General features: G+C 42.0%; 1 protein-coding gene across 1 annotated transcript in view; it reads left to right on the top strand.

Annotated features, from left to right (window-relative positions):
• Positions 1 to 11,671: 11,671 nt before the first annotated feature.
• Positions 11,672 to 25,550, top strand: part of LOC131223411 (potassium channel KAT3) — a 38,962-nt gene continuing 25,083 nt past the window's right edge. The window contains exons 1-4 of the mRNA XM_058218817.1: positions 11,672 to 12,335; positions 20,828 to 21,043; positions 21,760 to 21,921; positions 24,027 to 24,084. Of these exons, the coding sequence (XP_058074800.1) occupies positions 12,154 to 12,335; positions 20,828 to 21,043; positions 21,760 to 21,921; positions 24,027 to 24,084 (618 nt within the window). The 5' untranslated portion in view covers positions 11,672 to 12,153. The remainder of the gene's footprint in view (positions 12,336 to 20,827; positions 21,044 to 21,759; positions 21,922 to 24,026; positions 24,085 to 25,550) is intronic.

Genomic DNA, 25,550 nt, shown 5'->3' with positions numbered 1-25,550 from the left:
TCTTTAAATGGCCCTACGAGGTCCATTCTAGTTGTTGGGGCGGTTCTGATGGCCTCCTGATTATGAAACTTATAGGATATGTGCTTCATGGCCCGATAAAGGGCCGTGCAAAATTTAAAGGCAAACGGACGTGGGTTTTATCGTATGGGTCTGATTTGCTATCAATGGTCACCGTTCCACGATTGGGTCCCAGATTTTGTGGATAGGCGTAGAAAAATACTCTAGGCTCTTACCGTAAATGTAGAAGAGATTCAATGGCTATAAAGCCTGATATCTCGGTTTTATTTTAAATGTGCCAGATTTCAATTCTGGCCTTTGGGTGAGTTGTGTTTTGCAAGTGCCGCTGGGACGGCGTGGATAATTAACTTCTGGGTGTCTATCGAGTCCGTAGTCCGCGATGAACCATAAGCCCAGTGGGATCTGTTGTTCCCCAAATTTTTAAATTTTTCTAACCTTTCTTGGCCGCTGCATGGCCCACACGGGCTGTTACTAAGTGCAAACGGACTATCTGGCTTGACAGCCCGCATTTGGTCCGATCATAACCAGACTGGTCCACCAAAATGGGCTAATCCTGGGTTAATTTATTTGTGGTACTCCACGTATGAGTGGTTTTAGCGAATGGTCTTGCGGCAAATCCTACGTGGATGCCTCAGGACACTGTTCTGGTTGGACAGGACGTTACATCTAAATTTCAAGTGGACCCGCCACGGAAAACCATGGGAGTCATCACACCCACCGTTGAAACATTCATAGGGCCCACAGTGATGTATTTTTGAGATCCATCCTATTCATAAGTTAACATAAAGATAGATGAAGTGAAAACAAAAATATGAGCTTCATCGGAAACTATTGTGGCCCCTACGGAGTTTTGAACAATGGATGTCACTGTCCCCACTATTTTCTATGGTGGGGTCCACTTGAACTTTAGATCTATCTCGTTTTCTTTGTAATGCTATAAAACGATCTCTAAAAATGGTTGGACGGTATGGATACAACACATGCATCATGGTGGGGTCCACAGAGCTTGGTGATGTCACTTCAGTAGCGATTTGGTTACTGACCTTGTCAGTATCCAATCCGCGCCCCCGGATTAGCAGTGTCAGTATCCAATACGCAACTGAAGTGACATCACCAAGTTCTGTGGGCCCCACCATAATGTACGTGTTGTATCCAAACCATCCATCCATTTGGAGATATCAATTTAGTTCATGAGCCAAATAATGAAGCAGATCCAAAGCTAAAGTGGACTCCACCATAGAAAACAGTGGGGACTGTCACGCTCACCGTTGAAACCTTCCTAGGGCTTACCACGATGTTTATTTGAGATCCAACCTACTCTTAAGCTAACACATACATGGACGAAAGGAAAACACACATATCAGCTTGATCGAAAACTTATGTGCCCCCAACAAGTTTTTAATGGTTGCCGTTCAGTCACACTGTTTTATGTGGTGGGTCAACTTGAGCTTTGAATCTGCCTCATTCTTTGGTTTGGTTTGTACCCAAAATGATATTTCCAAATGGATGTACGGTGTTGATGCAACACATCCATCATGCTGGTGCCCACAGAACTGGGTGCCGTCACTTCATTAGCCAATTCGCTACTGACAGTGTCAGTAGCTAAAGAGTCATCATCACCTCTGGCTCTGATTCGGTAGTGACTCCTCCAGTACCGACATCACATCGGTGCTGGGAATGCTCCATAGGCCCCACTATGATGATAGTGTCTTATCTGCGCCCAGTCCATTCATTTTAACCGCTGATGGTAGGACATGAGACCAAATATGAGACAGATCCAAATTTCAGGTGGACCTCACCACAGGAAGCAGTGGTGATTAAACACTCACCATTAAAAACTCCTTAGAACACGTTATAATTTGTATTTGCCGTCCAACCTGTTGATTAAGCCACATATACTAAATATCTGCTTGATCTAAAACTTGATGTGGCCCTCAAGAAAATTTTAATGATGGGCGTTCAATCACCACCGTTTCCTTTGATGTGGTCCACCTGAAATCCGCATCTGCCTCAGTTTTGAGATAATTCTACAAAATTAGCTGAAAAATTGAATAGATGGCGTGGATAAGACACATACCTCATGATAAGCCCACAAAGCTTTCCCAGTACGGGCTAGCACTTTATTTATTTTTATTTTTTTTCTACCATACCACGTAGATTACCTGGGGCGAGAATTGGAACAACCCAATCTTCTGATGGGCCACAAACATTCACTAAGTCAGACCCTCATCCGTCCATTGATTTCAATCATGGCCCACCTTATGAATGGAACATCCTGATTTTCAACCTAGGATCTTTATGATGTGGCCAACAGCATCATCAGAAAATAAAACGTTGTATTTTTTTCCTAGGTCTACGTTGCATGTGAAGTCAACAAACACGTGTGTGAATATTTCCCATTTTCCTGTCAGCTAACAAAGTTTGACCAATCAGCACACATCCGCCCTACACCTGGCATACATGTACAGAATACGGGGAGCAGATGGCACCGGCCTCACCCAAGACGGTGCGGCCCTTACCGTGGGGCCCACCTTGATGTATGTATTCAATATTCACGCCGTCCATTCGTTTTTTAAAATTATTTTATGCCATTAGCCTAAAAAATGAAGTAGATCGGTGGACCATACCATAAGAAACAGTGGAGATTGATTATTAATGGGCCCCAAAAGTTTTGGATCAAGAAGTGTTTATTTATTTTTATTTTTTCCTTTTGTTGCGGGGGAATATGGGCAGACCTCCTTTAGGGTCGGATCGAGGTGACCAGCATACACTCCCGTAACATCTCATTCAGAGAAGCTAGACTTTGCATCCCCGAACGTAGTCATCGACGGTGCATGTTTCCGAGCTCTCACCTATGTGGCTCACAAGGATTGTCCTAAAGCCTCCGGTTAAAATATGGGATTGATTAGCTTGGTGAAGTTAAGGAAAATCTCATTGAGAATAAAAGGAACCGACAAGAAGATAGATACATCCCTTTGCTCTGAAAAGCCAACCGCCTGGACGAAAGAGGATCCGGCCAGTGCCAACCAATGCAGAACTTCGAAGCTCCTTATAGCAATCCCTGGTCGGTTAATCGGTTGGTTCGACTCGGCTTTGACACAAATAATCGAGGACTTAGTTCGGGTCGGCTCCAACGATCTACGACGGTCGAGCTAGGGAGATGGCAGCGTGTCAAAGGTATGTCGGATGATGTTTGGGAAGCTCGCTTGTGTATGCTAAACAAAGCAACGACCTTCGAAAAGGTCTTTGTGGTGTCCAATTTCTATAGTCTTTAACTTCTTCATGACTCCTAATAACTTCCTTGGATTACCCATAAGTGGTGAATTCCACTACGTGTGAGTGTGTGGGGGTGTGTGTGCGTACGTTAAAAAAAATAAATTTAAAAACCCTCCTTGGATTACTCATATATGGTGTAAGACCTGTGTCCTAACTCGTACCATTTCGTAGGCTTCCGCGGTCCTTCCGGTCGAAATTCGGCGACCCGCGATCTTTTATCAGTAGTTGCGCGCGACCCTGAGTCGTATCTTGTATTCCAGAGTCGGCTCGACCCGAGACTTGTACCAGTGCGACCGCGTCATTGCCGTGGTTCCGACGCCGCGTCTCGGAGATGTGGGCCCGCGTTCAGTTCGAGGAAACGCCGCACATTGTAATTCTGAATGAATCTTTACGAAATGTCACATCAATCCATCAATCAATCAAAGTACTCCCATTACCTCTTACCCCATCCCCAAGTACAATCACCTCTCCTCTAAAGTCAACACTCTCTTACAACCAAGTACACCTACCTATCACTCACCATCCCTCTCTCCCATCATCTCTCTCTCTCTCTCATTCTTTCTCTCATTCTCCCAAAACAACCCCAAGAGAAGAATCGTCCATGGCTCCCATGGAGAAGCCATGTGTGGCCCACCTTCCTATCACCCAATCCCAACCTCTAAAAACGATCTCAACCATTGAATCTTGTTCCCTTGAAGCTCTACAACGCGTTGGTGGAAGAATGGAGAAGAAGATCCTAAGGTGGGTGATCTTGTATTTATCTTTTTATGATTTAGGGGCCCACATTTGTGGGACCCATCTTGATGTATGCATTGTAGCTCCTAGAGGGAGCTCATAGTGGCGGAGCTCCCTCCATCATCCGATCTCTCTCTCTCTCTCTCTCTCTCTCTCTCTCTCTCTCTCTCTCTCTCTCTCCTTTTGGTTGGTGATGATGCGGCCCACCTGATCAGTAGGTCCAGGACATCCAGTCCCTGGATGTGGGTTGTGGACCCCCACAACGATGTATGTACATCATCCTCACCGTCCAGACCTTGGGCGGTGGGATACAGCTAATGTATTGACGGCTGCAAGTTCTGTGGGGCCCCTGATGTATATGATTCGTCCACACCATTCATCTTCTAGGGACGGTGGGCCTTTATAATGTTTGTATTCAATCCAGCCGTCCAGCCCAGCTGGGACCGGCCTTGATGCTTGTGTTGTATATCTACGCTGTTCACCTGACGTGGGCCCCATCTCCATGGCCCACCTTGATAATGTCTTGTATCCACCGCCCAAACCCATGGACAGTGGGTCCACCTTGATGGCACGTACGGCCCACACGTGCGTGGGGCCCACCCGAGATGCATATGTCTTGCATCCAGGCCGTCCAGGCCTGGACGCTGATGCTGGAGCGCCCCCCCTCCCCCTCTAATGAGGGGACCCCATTTCCTATATATATATATATATATATATATATATATATTATATTATAATATATAATTTAATATTATTTTATGGTGGGCCCATGTGGGACCCACCTCTTTGAATTGGACCGCTGAGATCAGTGGGTCTGATCGTGTGGCACGTGTTATATCCATACCGTGCATCTGTGGCCACACCGTAATATATTTATTGTTTTTTGTAAAAGCTGCACAGTAGCATGTGGGACCCACACGCATGTGGAAACCACCGTGATGTATCTATATTCCACATCGTCCATCTGCAGGTTCCACCCTGCACGTGTGGACATCCCACACCATCCATTTGTTTTCATACAGACGGACGGTGGCCAACACATGCAGCTGGCAGCTGCAGACGTCAGCAGGCCAGGTGGGCCCTGACCATGATGTATGGTGTACATCCACGCCGTTCATATCATGGTGGACCTCACCATGTTTACACGTGGGGATCCCCACCGTCCATTGCTTGGACGATGGGCCACACCAACGTATGTATTTCATCTAGCGGTCCATCTATCTGGTGTTGGTGGGATTTTATTTAAAATAATAATAATAATAATAACAATAATAGAATAATATTATTAAATTATGGTGGCCTCATGTGGGACCCACCTATTAGAAACAGATTGGCGATTGGCTGGTGCATTTCACACCAGCTATATGGCTACTGGTGAGACGTCACCAGATTTTGTGGGACCCACCGTATATGTGTTTCATCTTACGGTCCATCTGTACGGTGGGAATCCACCGGCTATTTAGCCGCTGCATTGACATCTGCAAAGATCTGTGGGTCCCTCCATGATGTATATTTTGATCCACACCGTCCAAAATATCTGGACAGGGCTGGACCACCTTTGGACAGTGCTGTGGACCCTACCTCAATGTATGTTTCATTCCACACCGTCCAGAGTGTTTGGACAGTGCTGGACAATGCTTGGATAGTGCTGATTTGCATGGAGAATGTTTGGACAGTGTTGATTCCATGGGGGCATGTGCGTCATGTGCTCAATAGAATGATAGTGTATAGTGATACACATGTTGTACCTGCCGATATTGGATTTTAGATGTAATCCAAGCTCTCACCCACATCCTAGTGGGACCCATCGTGATGTGTATGTTATCCGAGCCGCCCTTTGGCTGGACCATTGGTAGGCCCAGCTATGATGAGTAGGCCCACTTACTGCATGTACAAGGCCCACTCGTGATGTATATTTGAGGCCCGTGTGATGAGGCCCATATGATGTATTTGAGGCCTAGGTGCAAGGCTCACCTATTGTGTATTCATGACCCTCTGTAGCGTGGTCCATTGAGTTGTATCTGTGGCCCTTGTGATGTGTATTGGGCCCATTAGTGCGGCCCATATAATGCGGCCCATGTAATGCAACCCACTTGATATTCAAGGCCCATGGGTGAGGCCCAATGTGATGTATTCAAGGCCCATGGGCATGGCCTATTGTGATACACTTGAGGCCCTCATATAAAGCCCAATGCGATGTATGTGAGGCCCAACATGATGCATGTATAGCCGCTGCGTTGCGTATAAATCCCTTATGTGGGTCACTCCTTGGGAGCAATGTTGGTTAGATGTCCACATTTAGGGGCAATGATGGTTAGATGTCCTCATTGTGACCTTCCCTTAGGCCTTGTTAGGCCCATTCCTTTCGTGGGTTAACCTAAATAGTGGGCCCTATTCGCCGTAAACGGATGACTCTGTGCTATCGGATTTGATATAACCACGGTTGAGTGCCGATCTTTATACTACGGTTGATCGGCTGATCATCTATGGACCCCTCTTTGTTTACCTACTGATTATCGGTGTCGATTATCGACCCTGACTATCAGTGCCGATTGTCGATTAACGATCGAGGCCGTTTATCATGACTGATTTGCCGATTTCGATTGACTTGACCGATTGCCGATTAGCGATCAAGGCCATTTATCGTGACCGATTTGCCGATTCTGATTGACTTGACCGATTGCCGATTAGCTATCAAGGTCATTTATCATAACCGATTTGCTGATTCCGATTGACTTGACCGATTGCCGATTAGCGATCGAGGCCGTTTATTGTGACTGATTTGCCGATTTCGATTGACTTGACCGATTGCTGATTAGCAATCGAGGCCGTTTATCGTGACTGATTTGTCGATTTCGATTGACTTGACCAATTGCCGATTAGCGATCAAGGTCGTTTATCGTGACTGATTTGCCGATTCCGATTGACTTGACTGATTGTCGATTAGCAATCAATGCCGTTTATCATGACCAATTGTCGATTCCGATTGACATGATCTATTTGCCGATTCCGATTATCGATCAATTTCGATTGTCATGACCGATTTGCCGTTCCGATTGTCGAGTCCGAGTGTCAATTTCAATTGTCGAGGCCGATTATCGAGACCTATATGGTACATATGCGACTCGTAGATAAGGCCCATTGTGATGTATGTTAAGCCCATGTGAAAGACCCATAGTGATGTGTATTAAGCTCTTGAGTGAGGCCCATGGTGTTGTATATTTGGCCTTTGTGTGAGGTCATGGGTCCACTATATGTTAGGATCTATGAGGGTCATTCCTCGGGGGCAATATTGGTTAGATGTCCACATTGTCGAGGTCGATTGTCAATGTCGATTATTGATATCGATTATGAATATGTGACTGCATAGTATCATGATACATGCTCATACGCATCATCTGCATGTTTGTTATGAGATGTGATTGACCATTGCATATTTCATTAGGCAGATTGTTATGCGACTCCCTGATAGGTAGATGTTATCTCACATGAACGCACGGTATGCGCATGGGTTGATGCATGACTGGATTGTATGACTCATATATCTTGCATTATGTGCCCTAGCGACATCAGGGCCATAACCTCCACAGGCATATCGTAGATGGCCAGATGGGACACCGAAAATCTGTTCTACATGGGGTGCTATAGATATCCCTGGGTGAAAGTCCATAAACCGGATGCATGAGCGCATGAGATCCGTATACCGTTAGGCAGCGTCTCCCACTGTGTCGTGGCCGGTTGGAAGGGGGTATGGCCTTACCTGCCCGAGAGGAGGGGGCAATGCTAGGCTGAGTCTGACCAGCTCGAGGAATGGGTCCGCTATCGACGAGCCGGGCCCGATATTGGCAGGCGGATAGTGAGGTCTCTTCCACTCACCTTGTTGCGCGCGATGGGACGGCACCCTGATTTAGAGTGTAATAGACCCCGATGATTTCCCAGAGAGGAACTGTACTGATATGTGGACTTATTGAGTAGGAGTTACATGCTCATTCATTCATTTCATTCACTATCCACTCGGGTTGGTGGTGCACAACTAATTGTTGTGTATTTTCGCATGGCCAGAATTTCGGTTGGGCGTGCGACTAACATGAGATCAGGAGTTTACTACATTGAGTCTGACTATCCAAATTTAGGTATGAGACTGGTTTGAATAGAAGTCCCTTGTGGTGGACCCCGTAGCCTGCGATACTACGTACTATCATCCCGACTTCACACTCCAGCTTGGTCATTTCATTCACATCGCATATTACATTACCTCCGCACGCATATGACATTTTGGGATTTGTTATGTTTCTGCACTTATATGGCTTAGACGGACTCAGCAGGATTTACATATTGCATTGTACCCTCGACATCTGATATTTGGCTCTCTATGATTCCTCATTTGCATAGCTGATTTACATTGCTTCATCAGTATATGATATTATTTTTATTACATTTTTGCATCGCATAGCCTAGATAAGGCTGATGGTATTTATTGGCCAATCAGCATGTTTTTACTTACTCTGATAACGTATGATTCATGACCTTGCGCTTATTTTGACATTGTATGATTATGTAATTGCGTTAAATACTTGACACTTACCTTGTGCACACACTTACACCACCCTCTAAGCTTTTTATAAGCTTATGCACGATAGATGCGTGCAGGTGATGTTAGGTTGCAGCAGTGTTGAGCTTGGAGTGTGCAACGGTCTTCTGGAGCTTGATTTTCGATTTATGTATTTCCCTTTCAGCATTGTACTCAAATGATATATTAGTGGATATGTGATGATGATGTTGCCTTTTTGAATTGGGTAATCTTGTGGTTATGCTTATTACGAGTTAAATGTACAAAATAATAATAATAATAATCCTCCTTGTAGGATCCCAGGATCGGAATTTGGCGTATGGACGTTAGGAACCGAGAATGGGGTACTACGGAGGCTGTCGGCATCGAATTCGGCGATCGGGATTCCTGTGAATCCGATTTCCGGGTTTGGGGCATGACATATGAGTTCACCTTGGACCCCCGACCTAGAGCGGAATAAGAAGTCCGGACCGCGCCAACCTACCATGCTTCGATCAGGGTCGCGCCGACCTATGATCCTCCAAATCAAAGCCATGCTGACCTACCTTCATAGTTCGACGGATGATCTTCCTTGGGTATGCGCGACCCTAGGGTAACTATTGACACCTATCACCTGCACTTAACCGTACACCCGCATGATTTCAGGGTAACTACCAACATTTACTACTTAGCACATAAGATCATGCCTAAGATTATGGACTACCCTGTCTTACATACACTATAAATAAAGGATCCACCTACACTGAAAAGGTACACAGAATCTCTCGCCCTAAACCCTTCAACACGACCTGTCCCAGATTCCTAGCCTAACTTTGGCATCAGAGGGTCCCTGCTCTACCCTAGGTCTCCCTTGTTCTTCTTTGGTACAAGTGCTTGGAGGTCTAAAAAGAACGATCTAGATTCTTGCATCCACACCTTTCATTAAGGTTTATGTGACCTCATCAACAGGTTGAATGACAAGTAAACATTAAGGTGGGGCCTCAGAAGTTTTTAATGGTAGGATGTTCAATCAACACTTTTTCTCATGGAGTGGTCCACTTGACAATTCAATCTACTTCGTTCTTGGGGTCATGACATAAAATAATATGGCAAAATAGATGAACGAATACATTAATCAATGTTAAGGGCCTGCACCATCTTGGGTGTGGAGGGGGCTGCACCTAATCCTCTCCCTGAATAGAGATAGAGATGTTAAAATTTCTCGACCACTAAACGTGGTCCATTATCTGAAAATAATAATGATGACCATCGAACCTGACCATGTGCTAGGTGAGCATTCATTAATTGATCTCAACCGTCCATTTCAAAGCAACCAATCAAATGATTACGATCCTCCCATCTGAGCAATTTTTGGGCCATTCCCCATCTATAGAGAGCCCCACAATTCGGGAAGTCTAGATTGATACACGTGCATCCCACGCGTACGGTGGATGTATGGCCGTGTACGCTCCAGCACTCCTTAATAAAGAATGAAAATCTCCCTAGCTTTGGTCAACATAGTGCGGCTTTCACGTCGATAATTCCAATACATCGAATATAATGTTGAGAGACCATAAAACATGGGATCGATAGTTTCAACGATTCATTTAAAATAGAGTTCCCTCGCCTTCTTAACATCTCAAAATGAGTCTATCAGACGCATGTCTGGTTGATCCAAACCGTTGATCTGATGGGCCTCACCATGGATAGAGAAGGACCATTAAATCTTCCAAATTGGAAGAATCTTACTCTTGGATATGGTAGCTTATAAATAGATGGTTATGAGAAAAAAATACGGCAATGGTCCAGACGAAGTATTAAACAAGGCCCAAATATTGAATGTTAGGTTTCAAATTTGGTTATTTCCGGAGATTCTTCCATATAAGCTGCGGCCCATCAGATCAACAGTTTGGACGGCTGAGACATGGGGCGAGTCACTTAGCAGGACCCCACTATTTGCAACCCCCTTTTGTACACCCACGTTTAATCCCTGTTTATATATATATATATATATATATATATATATGGTTCTATGTGGTCGACCTCATTGGAACTTCCCATGAGGTCGAGCTGTGTGGGCCCCACCGTGATGTGTGTCGAACATCAACACTGTCAGTCAGATGCGATATTACCACACGTGCTTAAAAATTAAGTCAATCCAGTACTAGGGTGGGCCACACCACATACAACAGTTGAGAGGGATTCTTCTTCATTAAAATCTTTACAATCATTTATTGGGTCCATCGAGATGTGTTTCACAAATCCAGACCATCCATTGTGTGTCCTACTAGGATGAGGGGCCTTACCAAGTTTAAGAGGCATCTAAAACTCAGGTGGGTCCCAACAAGTGATTTTATATGTTTTAGGCATGTCTTCACATAGTTTTAGATGGTATGACCCACTTGAAAACCATATATGTCGGATTTTTGGTATATACAATAAACTAGAAGGGACCCATCAAATGCACGGTGTTGATGTTCAAAATACATCAGGGTGAGGCCCACACAACTCGAATTCGTGGAAAGTACCCCACCTCCCCACACACACACACACACACACACACACACACACATATATATATATATATATATATATATATATATATATATATATAACTTTTTATTTTTTACTTTTGAGTTCAAAATGATCCTTTTGCATAATCATTAGAAGAGAGAAAAGAAAGAAAGAAAGAAAGAAAGAAAATGAGTGGTATAGAATCATAGATGCATCATCAATTCATTTCAACCATCCAATGGGTGTGCTTGACCATCTGATCAATGGACTACCTCTTCACTGGCCCCTAGTCAAAATCAGTCGTTCCTAACCTTCCATCCAAATGGGCCAGGCTGGCCTATAAGGTTTTGAATCCTGGACCGATATATAAGCCTGTATTTTGTGCCTGGACCTATGCTTTGAAGCTTGATTAGTAATTGGGCCGGGCACGGCCTTAGGTTAGGGCCGTCCTGAGCCAAGACGGGCCTGCTTATAATGTTAAGTGCTGGATTTGGGCCGGACTCAGAGTCAGGATTACGAACGGGTCTAGCCCGTATGTGACTTTTAGATCCGATTAATATCTCAGTCGGGTTAGTCTGACCTAATCCATGTTCAGAACCATCCATCTGCTTCTGAATGGTCAGGTCAATGATCAGACTCCCTGTGTGATTTTCAAGTGTTGGTCCACTTAAGGCCCGGCCCATTATCAGACAGTAAACATTGGTTAAACACACTAATCTCCATCATCACCCCATGTATAAATATTTCAAAATTCATATTTTTTTCATTTTTTTTCTTAATTGAATTCGCTGTTTAATATTGTGACGCTGACCATTCATCAAAATCATGCGCGATCAACGGACACATGATGCCGACAAAATACAAGTAGACTTGTATTGCAATCAATGCCCTATAAAATACAATTATCATGATATTATACTAATGTATCATTAATATAAAATTTCAAGACTCGTTTGTCAACTTCCCCATATGTAATTATTCTAATCACTTAAACCTGTATCAATCCAAAAGTCTTTTATAGTCCATGTACCAAAGAGTCTTCACTTGCATTTTCCGTCACAATGCCGCAGTTGGAGCGCAGCGGGAAATCGCCGTCTCTGTTGGCCAGACGAGCCTCGAGTGGTGAAATTAGGAACTTGGCGACAGTTTCAAGCAGTCTTTTGCCTGCGTTTGGGACCATCATCGATGAAGGCCATTCAAGGCTCAAAAAATACATAATTGTACCGTACGATCGTCGCTATAGGTGGGTCTCTTTTATGCTGTTTATAACATTTTTTTGGATTTTTTTTTTCCCATAGAATTGAAGTGACATCGATGCATGTGATAGTACGCAATAGTCAAAAATCATTTTGCACCATATGATTATAGCTATAGGTGGGTCTCTTTAACACTGCTTGTAACATTTTTAATTTCTATTATTTTATTTTATTTTTCTCACCGAATTGAAGCAACCTTGATGTAGATGATAGTATGCAAATGATACACACAACGAGGTTTGAGTGAATGGTCTTCACCATAGGTTTGCTCCCTATAGGTGAGGGTTCGATTCCCCTCCTTGGCTTTACCCGATACGCGTGGTTATGGGTGATTACGTGTATTCGCAGGGATTAGTCTCACTTCAAAAAAGAAGTGGGGACACCCTGTGTCTTCAAAAAAAAAAAAAATCAAAAATCATTTGCACTGTATGCTCGTTGCTATGGGCAGGTCTTTTTGACACAATTTATAACTTTTTTTTTTATTTTTTATATTTTACACGGAGCGACATCGATGCATATGATGGTATGGTGTGATGGAATGCAATATTCAAAAATCATTTTGCACCGTAGGATAATCGTTGTTGGTGGGTCTCTTTTACTTTGTTTATAGCATATTTTTTTTTTCTATTTTTTCTATTTTTTTTTTTAACGTGGAATTGAAGTGACATTCCATGCATAGGATGGTATGGTTTTATGGTATGCAAAATTCAAAAATGATTTTGCACCTAAACTTAATTACAAATAAAGTGTTTTTTTTTTTTCTTTTGAATTATAGGGAAAATATTATTTTGTGGTAGAAGAGTAATACCATCCATATGTATGCATGCTATTCCTGTATACGTGGAATAGATATCCTGCAATCTAAACTGTCGAAATTGTTGGCCCTAATATGGATGGGCCAGATCCCAACCTCTGATTGGAATAGATGTAACCAATTAAAACATCCAAATCGTGAGAACCTCTGTAGATGGGTCCGAAACTCAAATACGATTGATTCAATGATCCTAACCTCTAATTAATGGACATGACTTGTTTATTTAATTAATCGTCCATTACTTATCCACGAATCGGCCATTCAGTCATCAGTAGGCCCCACAATCACGGTTTAATTCAAGTTACACGAATGACGCGTGCACAATTACTGATCAGTGCTTGGTCAGACTGCCAGAGTATTAAACTTTATTCCACACCACAGACTCTAGGACATTTGTTGGCTGTATTGGACCACTGTTTGTTTTTCATTTTAACTATCTAATTGGATGGCTACCAATCGGATAATAAATCCATGGGAGAGCTATACATACTATAGGTAGCTATATGAGTGGATATGTACATATACATGTTAAGATTTGTATAGATGAAGATATTTTTCATCTTTTGAGTATATTTTTATCACTTTCAATGAAATACATAAGAATAATCTTTAAAATGTAATCCCTAAAATCTTAAAATGTTATTAGAGTCATTCTTTGGGCTTGATTCTCAGTTTCTCACTGACCATTCTTCATCATTATCTAATTTGTTTGATTCGGTTGGTCTTGGACCTCATGTGGCGGGGTCCATTAGAGTGCCTACACATGTGGCGAGTCCAAGATTGGGTTGCATGATTTGGGCTTCAAATTAATGCTCCTAAGAGACTAGCTAGCGTACACGATTCTTGCCAAATATTAAATCAAAATTCTTTAAGTAGAGTTTAGCTACATGTAGACACCCCACTTAATTTAGGCTGATAAGCTGATTAAGTTTGAACCAATGAATGGTCAACCAAAATCCTAATCCTAAACCTTAATCCTAGAAGCCTAAACCCTAAGAATCTTAATCCTAAACCCTAAACTTGACCCAACTTGACCAAATTCAACCCAATCAGCTCAACCAATTTAAGTCCTAAACCCTAAAACCATGAACCCTATAACCTTGGGTCAACCCGACGATTCGACTCACCGACTCAACTCATCAGGTTAGTCTATCCAGTCCAACAATCCAGTCAACTCACCTAGTTAAGACCAACCCAAAACTAAGCCCGAATAAAAGCCCAATCAAAGTATAATGTATAACAGTAATACAACATCCTTCACAGCAAAGTCTCCATACGAGTGTGGGAGATAGCCTGTCAACAAAGGAGATCCATATGAGGATTGGCAGCACTCTGGCTGCTGCTAGCCATGTGGCATACCTCCTCTCTGGGCAGACATCCCACAAGCATCTGGAACTCCCCTGTTACAACCCCCAAGTGTATAATTGATGTGCATATTTTGATGCTCTTCTCCAAATTCAAATTTACCCATTTACTACCTCATCCAACCCATGAGACGATGCTATGTGATAATCTCAAATCCAAACCATCTAGCCACATTTACCCCTGGACTTTATAAGAACTAAAAAAAAAAAAAAAAGGGGCTTAGAGGCTATGAATAGCCCCTCCTCTCCCATTTCAAGGCATCCAGTAATAAACCAAAATCCAGTAAATTATCACGCATTTAGAAGCCTCTTCATCCCTCAGTCCCTTAGTCATCTAGCCATCCCATCCCTCCACAAAGGAGAGTGAGAGAAAGAGATTACATGCCTGGTCTAGTTTAGAGTAGCTAGAGTCCAAGCCTCCAAAGTCACTTAGTCATAATACAAGCCACTTGATCTATCCTTGCGATACTACCGTCCATCCAACTATTCAGTCTTCAATCAACCTCATCTAATTCTAAGCACTAATATTGTGCAACATTCACTCCTTTCTCAACCCCCTGCTCCTCATATATACCATCACTGCATTGCATTACGTCATTTTTTCCCATATAATTGACTTGAGTGTATACTTTGTGGCTTGTCGATATAATCCGAGCCTGCCCACTTGAAACCCAACCAGTTAGCTTCCATTTTGTCATAAGCATAATACAATATCAAACTTCCACAACACTTAAACTCGGTCAATTCGAACGCATGCTCTGTAGCTTGTCACATAGCTAGATCCTGCTCATTAGATATTTAAATTTATTAGCCATTATCATCATTGCATTCATTACATTTCATCTTTTTTATATGAGAACTAATCATATCCTTAGTAGTAAGATCTTGTGAAGTAAAGACTGTATGTTTGTACGGGCAGAGTTGATGCCTGACACATTCACTCTCTTTAACCATGGCCTCTTAAAATCTCTAAACATAAGCTCAAGAGTCATCTTAGGGCTAAGGATCCTTGTATTTTTAATCTTAAACATTTCTACAAGGTCTAACCGGCTATATATTTGAAATAATTGGTTAGTGGTGACTCTGGTCAAACACAATACTCTCTTAATTACAACCCCGTAAAAGCCCTCAAGAAAGAGGTTCCCCTTTGGAAGCGAGTCGATTCCATCAAGGATCCACCATCCACACTACACATGGGTATATTCTACATTCTCTCTCTTGAGTTTTTCTCTTACATGGGGTTTGACCACCATCACACTACTGTTTACCTGGGTTGGCCGACCTCCATTCATCGTTTCGTAGGCCTCTAGCACAGCTAGAGTTGCTAGAGGCATAGATTGTTTCATCATTCTCTTGTAGAATGTGTATGTTAAGAGTTTGTTTAGATCATCACAATGAAAAGTAACGTGATATGTCATTTAGTTCAAGTTCACTTCCATAAAGTTGGTGTTCAAGTGATTAGACACCGGATATGCCACTATCGACATATTCCATTTGTTTCCCATTTGCAACCATCATCACTAGAGCTCCTGTTTGTCTATAACACAAAGGCCTATTGTCCTCGTGATAGTTGCTGGCTATGCCACCAATAATCATCATTCAATGCAGATTGTAACTCGTTATCGCTTGTAACGTCTTCTTCTTAAACAACAGCACATCATAATTTTCCAAATCTAGTCACTAGCCCCTATTGCATCGTTGAGTCTTGTGTCCACCATTTCGATCTCCATTAGCCTCATCTTAGATCCAAACTTCGAATCCAACCTAGCCCGCGGATTAGATCTACCACCACTTTGTACTAGACCCATCTCTCCACCTTTCGACATTCGTTTGTTACACTAATCTCTAGCTGATCATCGAAACCATCATCGCCACCACTCATTGTGTGACCCTAAGCCCATTATCTCTAATAGCACCCAAACCAGATCCGCCTCTCTTTTCTTGAACTGCCATTACCCACCTTCTACAACTTCTATGGGACATGGGACAAGCTAGGCTGGGCGGGGCAAGACACACCAAATGTGGAGATGCGGTAGGAGGATGATAGAGATGTTTTATAGATTTGCCAGTAGTCAAACTTGGAAATCTATGGAAGGCTAGACACATATAAACATGATGATCCAGAGTTAAAATGAACAACTTGGATTTGAATGACTCTAAATTGTTTACGTTAATAGATTCTGAGCAAGTGCGTCAGTTATAGGGAAGGTGTGAGGTACCTTCCCTGCCCGTACAAACATATTATCTCTATTTTATGAGATTTTGATTATTTAGGATTCTAGCTCTGCCTTATTGCTTAAGAGTAAATGAAGGAATAAATTAAAAAGTAAAGCAAATTTGCAACATGTGGGTGTATGTGAAGGGAAATGTAGCAATATAGCGAGCAAAAGTCATGTAAATGAAAAGTAGTAAATAAACTCAGATTAACTTAGGGTACGAGAAATGTGAGTGGATGGAAGAACTTCAATACTCCTCTGTGGGAGAAGATGATAAGAGCTCTTAAATATTTGACTATCCTCTATGAAGTCACAAGATGACGAGTGTTGTTTGGAGATGTAAGTGGAGAAGAAAGAACACTACTCCTTAATTAAAGAAAATGGTGGAGTTCTTCAATTCAAGCCCTAATCTTAAGACATTTTCCATGGAATCTGTAGGAGGGCCCTTAATCTTTAGAATGCCCTCACCTAGTCTTTAAAATTTTGCAACTAAAACCTATGGAAGGATAGTCTAATAGAGAAGGGAAAGCTTCACCCATAATCTTAAAGACGCCCTTGCCTAGTCTTCAAAGCTTGGTGTTTGAATAGTGTATTGAAAATAAGAGGGTTGATGGATATTTACAGTTGGAGGTGGTGTCATTTTAGTAATAAGTGGGTAGGTGATGGATAAAGTACTACATGATTTGTTGTAATTAGTTATTGAAAGCTATTGGGACACATGACATCACCTTGTAGGTTGGTTGGGGTGGTTACCTTGGTAATTTGGGTGAAAGTTATGTACCCTAAAAAAAGGTTAAATAATTAATTTTCAATTTTCAATGGTGATCTTTGATTGAATCTTGACATTTAACCAATTTGCTGCCGATTACAAGTACATGTGACAACTTTCAAAAAAGAAAAGTAGCATGTAGAAATTAAATTTCTGCTAATCATCTTTCCCTGAATCCCTTTAATTGATTCGCATTGAAGAAAAAATGATACCGGCGAAAATTGGATTTTTGTACCTATCTTTGCCCAAATCCCAACAACTTACTGCCATTGACTAAGTGGATAGCTGACAGCATCCCGATGAGAAATAGGTGCTAGCAGATTTTGATTTTTGCTATTACCAAAAAGTCACTTCAGCCTTATTTTGAAGTTTAGATGGCTGGAATTAAGGTCTGAGTCCAGTTCGGAATTAATTATGGTGATTTTGGATATGGACTTGTATGGACTTATACGGAGTAGAATAGAGTGCGTTGTTTTAGAAATCAATGAAAGAGGCGATCCTTCTAATCAGGCACGATCGACTATTCCATGGCTGAGTGGGATATCTACCCATTTGAAACCATTAGAACAGTAACATGATGCATATTCCAACCCTATTGAAATCCATTCTATCGATTAACATCTCCACAATTAAAGCCATTGTTTATAAAGCCATCTCCATGCATTGCTCTTGCAACACTTTCCAGCAAAACCATCTTCGTCGGCTACTAGTAGCACAGTGCCACGAACCTCTACTTTCTTGTCATTCTCAGCATCGCAACCATCATCACCATCTTTACATCAGTCTTCTACAATAGAGCAAATCTGCAGTTGTACCATGTCAGGACTGATGTCAATCCAGATCTGCAATCCGCTGCCCTGTTTTCACCGTTTGGAATCAACCATCTCTGATCTGATTTTCGCTCTCATTTGTTTTTGTGATTCTCCTTCGGCCTAACCATTCCGACGCACCTTAAGTTTCTATTTATGCTCACGGATTCGTTGATTCATATTCCCATAGCTATTTCTCCTTGCATTCTATTGGAAATGACAAAGGGATGTAAACCCCTCTTTTACTTTATTTATTTGGGCGTTCTTTAGGAGCATCACTTTCAGTGCTCTGCACACATACTTATGGGTGCAAACAGTCTCTTTTTTCTGGTACTTGTTTTTAGACACACTTTTAATTAGTAGTGTCGATCCCTGTTTGCTGTTGGGAAATTTTAGTGGAAGAGCCACCGGTAGTGTGTGTTTATTGGAAGAGCAATGATTGAAACCTAAGCTCAACTGAAGTGCAATTAAATTGTTTGGCAGTCATTGGAAGTGCTAATAGTTCATGTCTTATAAATTTTCAGAAAGTTGTTCTCGCTCTTTTTCTTTCTTTTTCCTTCTTTTTTTTTCTTTTTCTTTTTCTTTCTCTTTCTCGTATGCATTCATCGTAATAAGTATTCGAACCGATGACCTGGTGTTGAAATTCCTTTTGAGTTTACCACGATGCATGCATGAGTAGGAATTAATCAAAAATCATTAATCCGTACTACTTGTCGAATGGGCTAACGGAGGGCTGAAAGTCAGGCGGGTTGGTGCTCAACCCTAGCCCAACCCAAAGTTCCTGTACCTCAACCCAACCCAACCCAACCCTGGGTTGGGAATTCTCAACCCAAGCCCAACCCAAGCAGGCTCAGTTGGGTTGGTGGGGTAGATACATGCTAATATTTCTATTATTACATTAGTCTATTATATTTTCAATACATGTTTTATTTTTTGTACCTATAATTTCATTAATTATATATGTAGTTATTAATCATAAAGAAGTTAATTTGTTCTAAATAAATAAGCTAAAATATAGGACTACTCCTTTAAAAGTCATATTGTGCATCAAGCAACCTATTTGAGAGAGAGAAATCCGGCATATCTTGTTAGCTTGAGTCATTGGAAATGAAGTGGACCAATGAAATACGACGGCATTGGAATTTCATGTGCCTTCAACACTTACGATCCACACTCAATTATAATTAATTTATATGGAACTTATATATTGATCAGGTTCGGATTGGGTCGGGCAACCCGAGCTCAACCCAAGTTTTATCGGGTTGGTGTCTATATGGCCTAAGCCCAAGACCAAACCCGATACATCTTGCCCAAGCCCAACCGAATGTCAGGTCGGTTGGGTTGAACCCGCCCAACTTTCAGCCCTATGCTAACGTCACCAGAAGTACCACTAGATTATTTGCAACTACGCAATTTTTACTGCCACTTAAATCTTGCACCGAACCATTGTTGAAGGATTTTTTGTATTTGAATAAGAGCTTTTCATTCTTTTTGTACATTCTCAAGTTTTTCCTTCAGCCACCTTTAATTTGAGGGGGCTTTAAGAGCACCGGGTACCTTTGTAAAAGGTACATGTACAGTTGTTGGATACATGTATGTATTTGTGTTTTTTTTTTGTTTTTTTTATTTTAACCCACGCGCACGTACCCCCACATACCCACGCCGTAGTGGAATTTCACCACATATGGGTACTCAAACCTTGCTCAGGTGTTGAAACTCATATAGTCTATCAGAGTAAGGACCCTTGACCAGGTGTGTATCTGTTAAGAACTCTAAAGATGGCTAAAATCAAGCCGGTAAGCTCATCAGGTGGGCCCATGTGTATGAAAACCATGCACCGTTTAAAAATAGGGCGATCAATACGATGAACAACGGTAGAGCAAAATCAATGGGCCAAGAACCAACCAAGGCCCCAGCTATCGACAATTGTACTTTTAAAAAAAATCATTCGGTAGCCCACGTTCAAAGTTGTCGAGTGGCCCACCTGATGAGTGACCTGACTTTTACTCAGCTCATCTACAACCGAGTGATGCTCAGGTCAGCTCTCTCGCAAGCACGTGTGGTGCACCAGGAGAGAGTATTGGCCTACAAATTAGATGGATGTATAGCGAGGGCTAGATACCATGTTCTCGCCGACCAGCCACTTGTGGGGACCATCCATAGCATGCAAAAGTCGGGACCCATCATGACGATCACCTCTCCCTATAACGGGGCTAATCCATTAATTATGTCGGCCACATCTATATGTTGAGTCAGACCATCAATTTCCCATTGATTCCAACACTATGGCCCACCTGATAAGTGCGCTGTGTGATTTTTGTGTATGTGATCTTCATTCATGGTGGGCCCTACCATTCAGAAGGTACGGATGTCCTACCCAAGTTGCATGTTGGTGGGAAAGATAGGGCCGCATGAGAAGTCAGCATGCAAGCCTGAGAGGCGATCCGTTCTCCTCTTTTATTGCTTCAATTACTTGATTAGAAGGGTGTTGTTGTCACTTAATGCAGGTGGTGGCAACTATTTCTAGTGGTACTCGTCATCTACTCTGCATGGTCATCTCCCTTTGAGCTTGCATTCAAACGCGTGGGAACCGGAACTTTGTTGGCCGTTGATTTGGTGGTCGATGCATTCTTCGCCATTGATATCGTGATGACTTTCTTCGTGGCCTACTTGGATAAATCCACCTATCTTCTCGTCGATGATCCTAAGAAGATTGCCATAAGGTACTGACCCATCATTCCTTTTTCTTTCTTCTTTTGAGAAACGATAACATTTGCTCTCTCTCTCTCTCTCTCTCTCTCTCTCTCTCTCTCTCTCTCTCTCTCCTGCCAACGTGTGACGTGTAGAATATAGGATCCATGAAAAGATCATCAACCTGCTCATCGATTTTGATCACGTGTCCCACTTGATAATTGTGTGGCTTAATTTTCATATCAGGTGATCATCTTGTTGTGGCCCACCTTTTGCACAGATAAAATAGTTTCCATGATCCCCTAGCGCTGTAAACAAACCCAGAAAAAGTAAAATTTTGAATAGAGCCAGTCCAACAATGGTTAAAAGACTCGGTGACTTGACCCAACTCATTCGGCCCTGAGTCCAGTCACAACTCACCCATTTCAGGGCTGAGTCGGGTATAAAACCAGATGGGGTCTGATCGAGTCTGAATTAACTCGGGACAAGTTGCGCCAGACTCTCCAAGTCTTAAAATCATGGGTCCAAAGGTCCCATTTGGCCAAGTTAAAAATTAGGCGGAAGTCAACCACCAGCCCAGCCCATACCATAAGACCATTTCTGTTTTCAGTGGTCCTTTTTAGCTGTACGTTTACTTGGGCACCCATTTCTTCGCTGTGGGGCCCACATTCGTGGAACTTATGTACCACATATACCGTATCATGTGGTCGACAACTCAACCATGACCAATTCACTGAGTTACTTTCAGGTACGTTTCAAGGATATGGTTTACCATGGACGTCGCTTCCACCCTACCGTTTCAGTTCATCTATCACATTTTCACTGGCAAAAAGAGTGGTGGTGACGTCTTCGGCTTCCTCAATTTGCTTCGGCTATGGCGACTCCGGCGTGTTAGCGATCTTTTCGGACGGTAAATCCATTGACAGATATTTTCTTTTCTTTTTAAAGTTTATGACCCGATAACACCAATTATAAAAATTTCAAAGTCTCAAAACATGATTTTGAGAAAGAAACCAGTAAACAAAAAATATATATATTTAAAATAAATAAATAAATAAGGAGAAAGAAAGAGGTTTGCTAATTGCTAGTCATCCAACGCAGGTGCACAAATAAACCGTCCATTGTGTAGATAGATGCCTTGGTCAGCATTCATTGGTGGAAATGGAACTGACTACTCAAACACATGAAGCAACAACATGTGCTACCTCTCCTTTAGGAGAATCATGCTTCTTGCTGCTTATTTTTATACTTATGCCCTTCAAGTTTATACTACTATTGAAAAAATATTTCCAATTTAGTCCCTTTGAGTTGACCTGACCTACCAGGATATCGAGTTAAGTTGAGTTTTTAAACTATGATGTACCGAACAAATCAGACTGGCAATGGTTGGGATCAGTCTTAAGGGTAGCGATGGGCCAGGCTGCTGGCCCAGCCCTGCAAGGCCAGCACTTATGCCCCTAAACTTGGCCTGAGGGCCAGATCCGGACCTGAAATCTAGGCACGACACTAGGGCCTGGCTGGGCCATGGTTAATGATTAATGGCCTGGCCTGGCCTATTGGCCTATCCAATCATTAAGTGGGTCACCATTATAACAGTCTAAAGGCACTTGTTAATGGTCCCTGCTGATGTTCATGTGTAGTTTTTAAGTATGATCAATCCAGGTCTTCGATGATTCAAGCTGTTTATGTGTTGGATTTATTGTGAAGAAAAAAAAAATAATCTAAAATTGAGCCTATTGCAAACCTTTGATCACTATTTTATGGGGCAGGCCCTGGCCTGACCCAGCCATTAGGGCTAGGGCCAAGGCTTTTTCATCCCCTTAAGGCCTGAGCTGGGCTAGAACGAACCATGGCTGGCCTTGGCCGGCATATTGCCACCCCTAGGTCAGTCCGCAGGCTGGCTGGCTCAAGTAAATGGGCCAGAAACTAGATAGCCCAACTCACAAGATAATTACATTCTGCAAATTCCCATCACTGGACTTTACCTGAACAACAGCCAGTACTTGAACTAAACAAGATCAAGCAAACATCACAAACGCGCAGAGATAAAATGATAACACTAACCGTACGTAGGGATGTACCTGGATGTGAATTCCCTGTAATCATAAGCTCTGTGGGCCCATCAACATTCTGTATTATATCCACTTAGTCCATGAATTGTGCCAGCCCATGTGAGGATGTGATTTGAAAAATCAGGCAGATTCAAAACCCAAGTGGGCCAAACCGCAAGAAACATTGGGAATTGAACACCTACCACTGAAACCTTCTTGGGGCCACAGATATTTGTGTTTCCCTTCCTCCTGGTGTGAACCAACTCATGAATGGGTTGGATGGCATATAAACATCACGGTGGGCCCCAGGAAGGTTTCACCGGTGGGCATTTCCATCCCCACTGTTTCATGTGGTGCGGCCCACTTGAGTTTAGAATCTGCCTCATTTTAAGGTCCATGTCCTAAAATGAGCTAGCAAAATGGATGGACAGAGAAGAAGCAACATAGACATTACGATGGGCCCCACAGAACTACGGGTTAGAGGGGATTCCTGTGACCTGAGCTTACAGGGAAGTCACATCCGATGTACCTAAAGAGGCAGAGAGTGGACCAGGATGTTTTTCAGCCCAAATCAGTGGCATTGTGCTTCTGGCCCATCAATATCCATTGCATTTCAAGCAGGATCAAAGCGTAACTGATTTGGGGCAGGAAAGGTTTCAAAATTACATGTGGAATGTGGTTCACTATATCAGATAGAGGCTTGAAATTACTGAAGCACCATACATTAAGTTGCTGAAAGGGTACACAGAAAACTAGGCATTGGTTGTCGAGATGCTACATGCATGACCAACAATAAGTGGAGACAATGAACACATGGGTTACTCCAACTTAGAAATGAATTGAATTTGGAAGTTAACTATCATCAACGAGCCAATGAACAAGTGACTTCCTGTTGGCACTCATACATACATAAATATATGCACATATAAAATGTTAGCTTTTCTAATGACTTCATATTTTGCAGATTAGAGAAAGACACTCGTTTCAGCTACTTTTGGACAAGATACATCAAACTAATCTGTGTAAGTACCATTTCCCAAAACTCCTCGCTACTATTCTACCGATCAAAATACCATGACAGCTTCGAATTTCAACATATCAAGAAAGCTTGTAAATATGAGATCATATGTTAATAATTTTCAAATGAAGACATCACCCGTCTAGCTTCTTGGGCCGAGGTTTGCAAAGAATTTTATTCATCAATAAAAAAAAATTTCAAAAAAAAGGAAAATATTTCAGCAGTTGGGATTCTTGTCCTCATGGCAGAAGGTTCATTTGGAAAACAAAAACAAAAGAAGGTATATTTCGAACACAAAGCCAGTAATGAGAAGTTAAAACCCACATGAGTATCGAAAGGACTGGGGCTTCCCAATAAAGTTTTGTTTTAACCTTTCAACTGCCATGGCATTTAAAATTTAGCTACTGGTGTGAAATAGAATGGATAATTCTATGGAACTGGTGAAAGTGCGCAAACCAAATATTCGGGCTGGTATTTATCCAGAATTACCAGATAAATAAGATAAAAACTAAGCCACATACCTTAAACATATCAACTAAAGCAGAGACCAATAGAGAATGATGGAAAATATGATGTGTCTATGTTGTTTCAGCTTGGTGTTTATCCATATGCAACTGAGATAAAGAAATTATGATGGCCAAAATGTCAAATACATTGTGATATATGGAAGAAATTATATCGCTTTTAGATGGGTACAGATCGGGGATAGGTGATGGGGACAGTATTAACATGTGAGAGTATGTAGAGAATGCCTTTTGAGAAGGGATTCAACTCAAGAGAAACTAAATGCGCATTTGGCCAACTAAAGCTCTTGATGTGTTGTGTTGAAATTATTCAACATTAGAAGCTTTGGAATATCTCAGAAATAATAGTCAAATGAAAAGGTCTGAAAATTGGAAAATAAGGGTGACATTAGTGTTTCAAGTGCATAAGAAAGCATAGTTCTTGAATCTTGGTCCATAAAAACCATCCTGGGAATGCCAAAGATGGTCTCCTGCAAGACTCAAATTCAAGGAAGAAAATTTCAACAGATAAAACTAAAGGAATAGTTGAAAACTATGACAGCATAGTCTATGTGATAATGAACAACATCAAAATCACATCCTGATCCAATGTTCATTTCTCAAAGGGAACTTGGAAGATGACGGGGATTTGTAGCTTCTCTGGGATTATGTCATTAAAAGAAGAATACCAATAGTGTTGACGAAATATTTAATGGCGAAAACTAGTTACAGCCACAGTATAGAAGAACAAATGTGATGACATGAGGGCCTGGGTAGACAGCTCTAAAAAAGTTCTGAAACGGGTGTGTTCCTGTAAAGAAATGAAGCATTCAATTTTAGAACTGGGGCATTTTATGCTCTCTATTTAGTATGAATTGTTGGAGAGGGGCTCCTATAAACAAAGATAGGAGAATTTTCACACTTCTGGTCTAGTTACAATGGGGCTCCAAAAAGCAATGCTGAGTTT

The sequence above is a fragment of the Magnolia sinica genome, chromosome 13, assembly GCF_029962835.1.
Source record: "Magnolia sinica isolate HGM2019 chromosome 13, MsV1, whole genome shotgun sequence".
NCBI lineage: Eukaryota > Viridiplantae > Streptophyta > Magnoliopsida > Magnoliales > Magnoliaceae > Magnolia > Magnolia sinica.
Note: the sequence above shows the minus strand (reverse complement) of the source record. Positions and strands in the feature narration are given on the sequence as shown.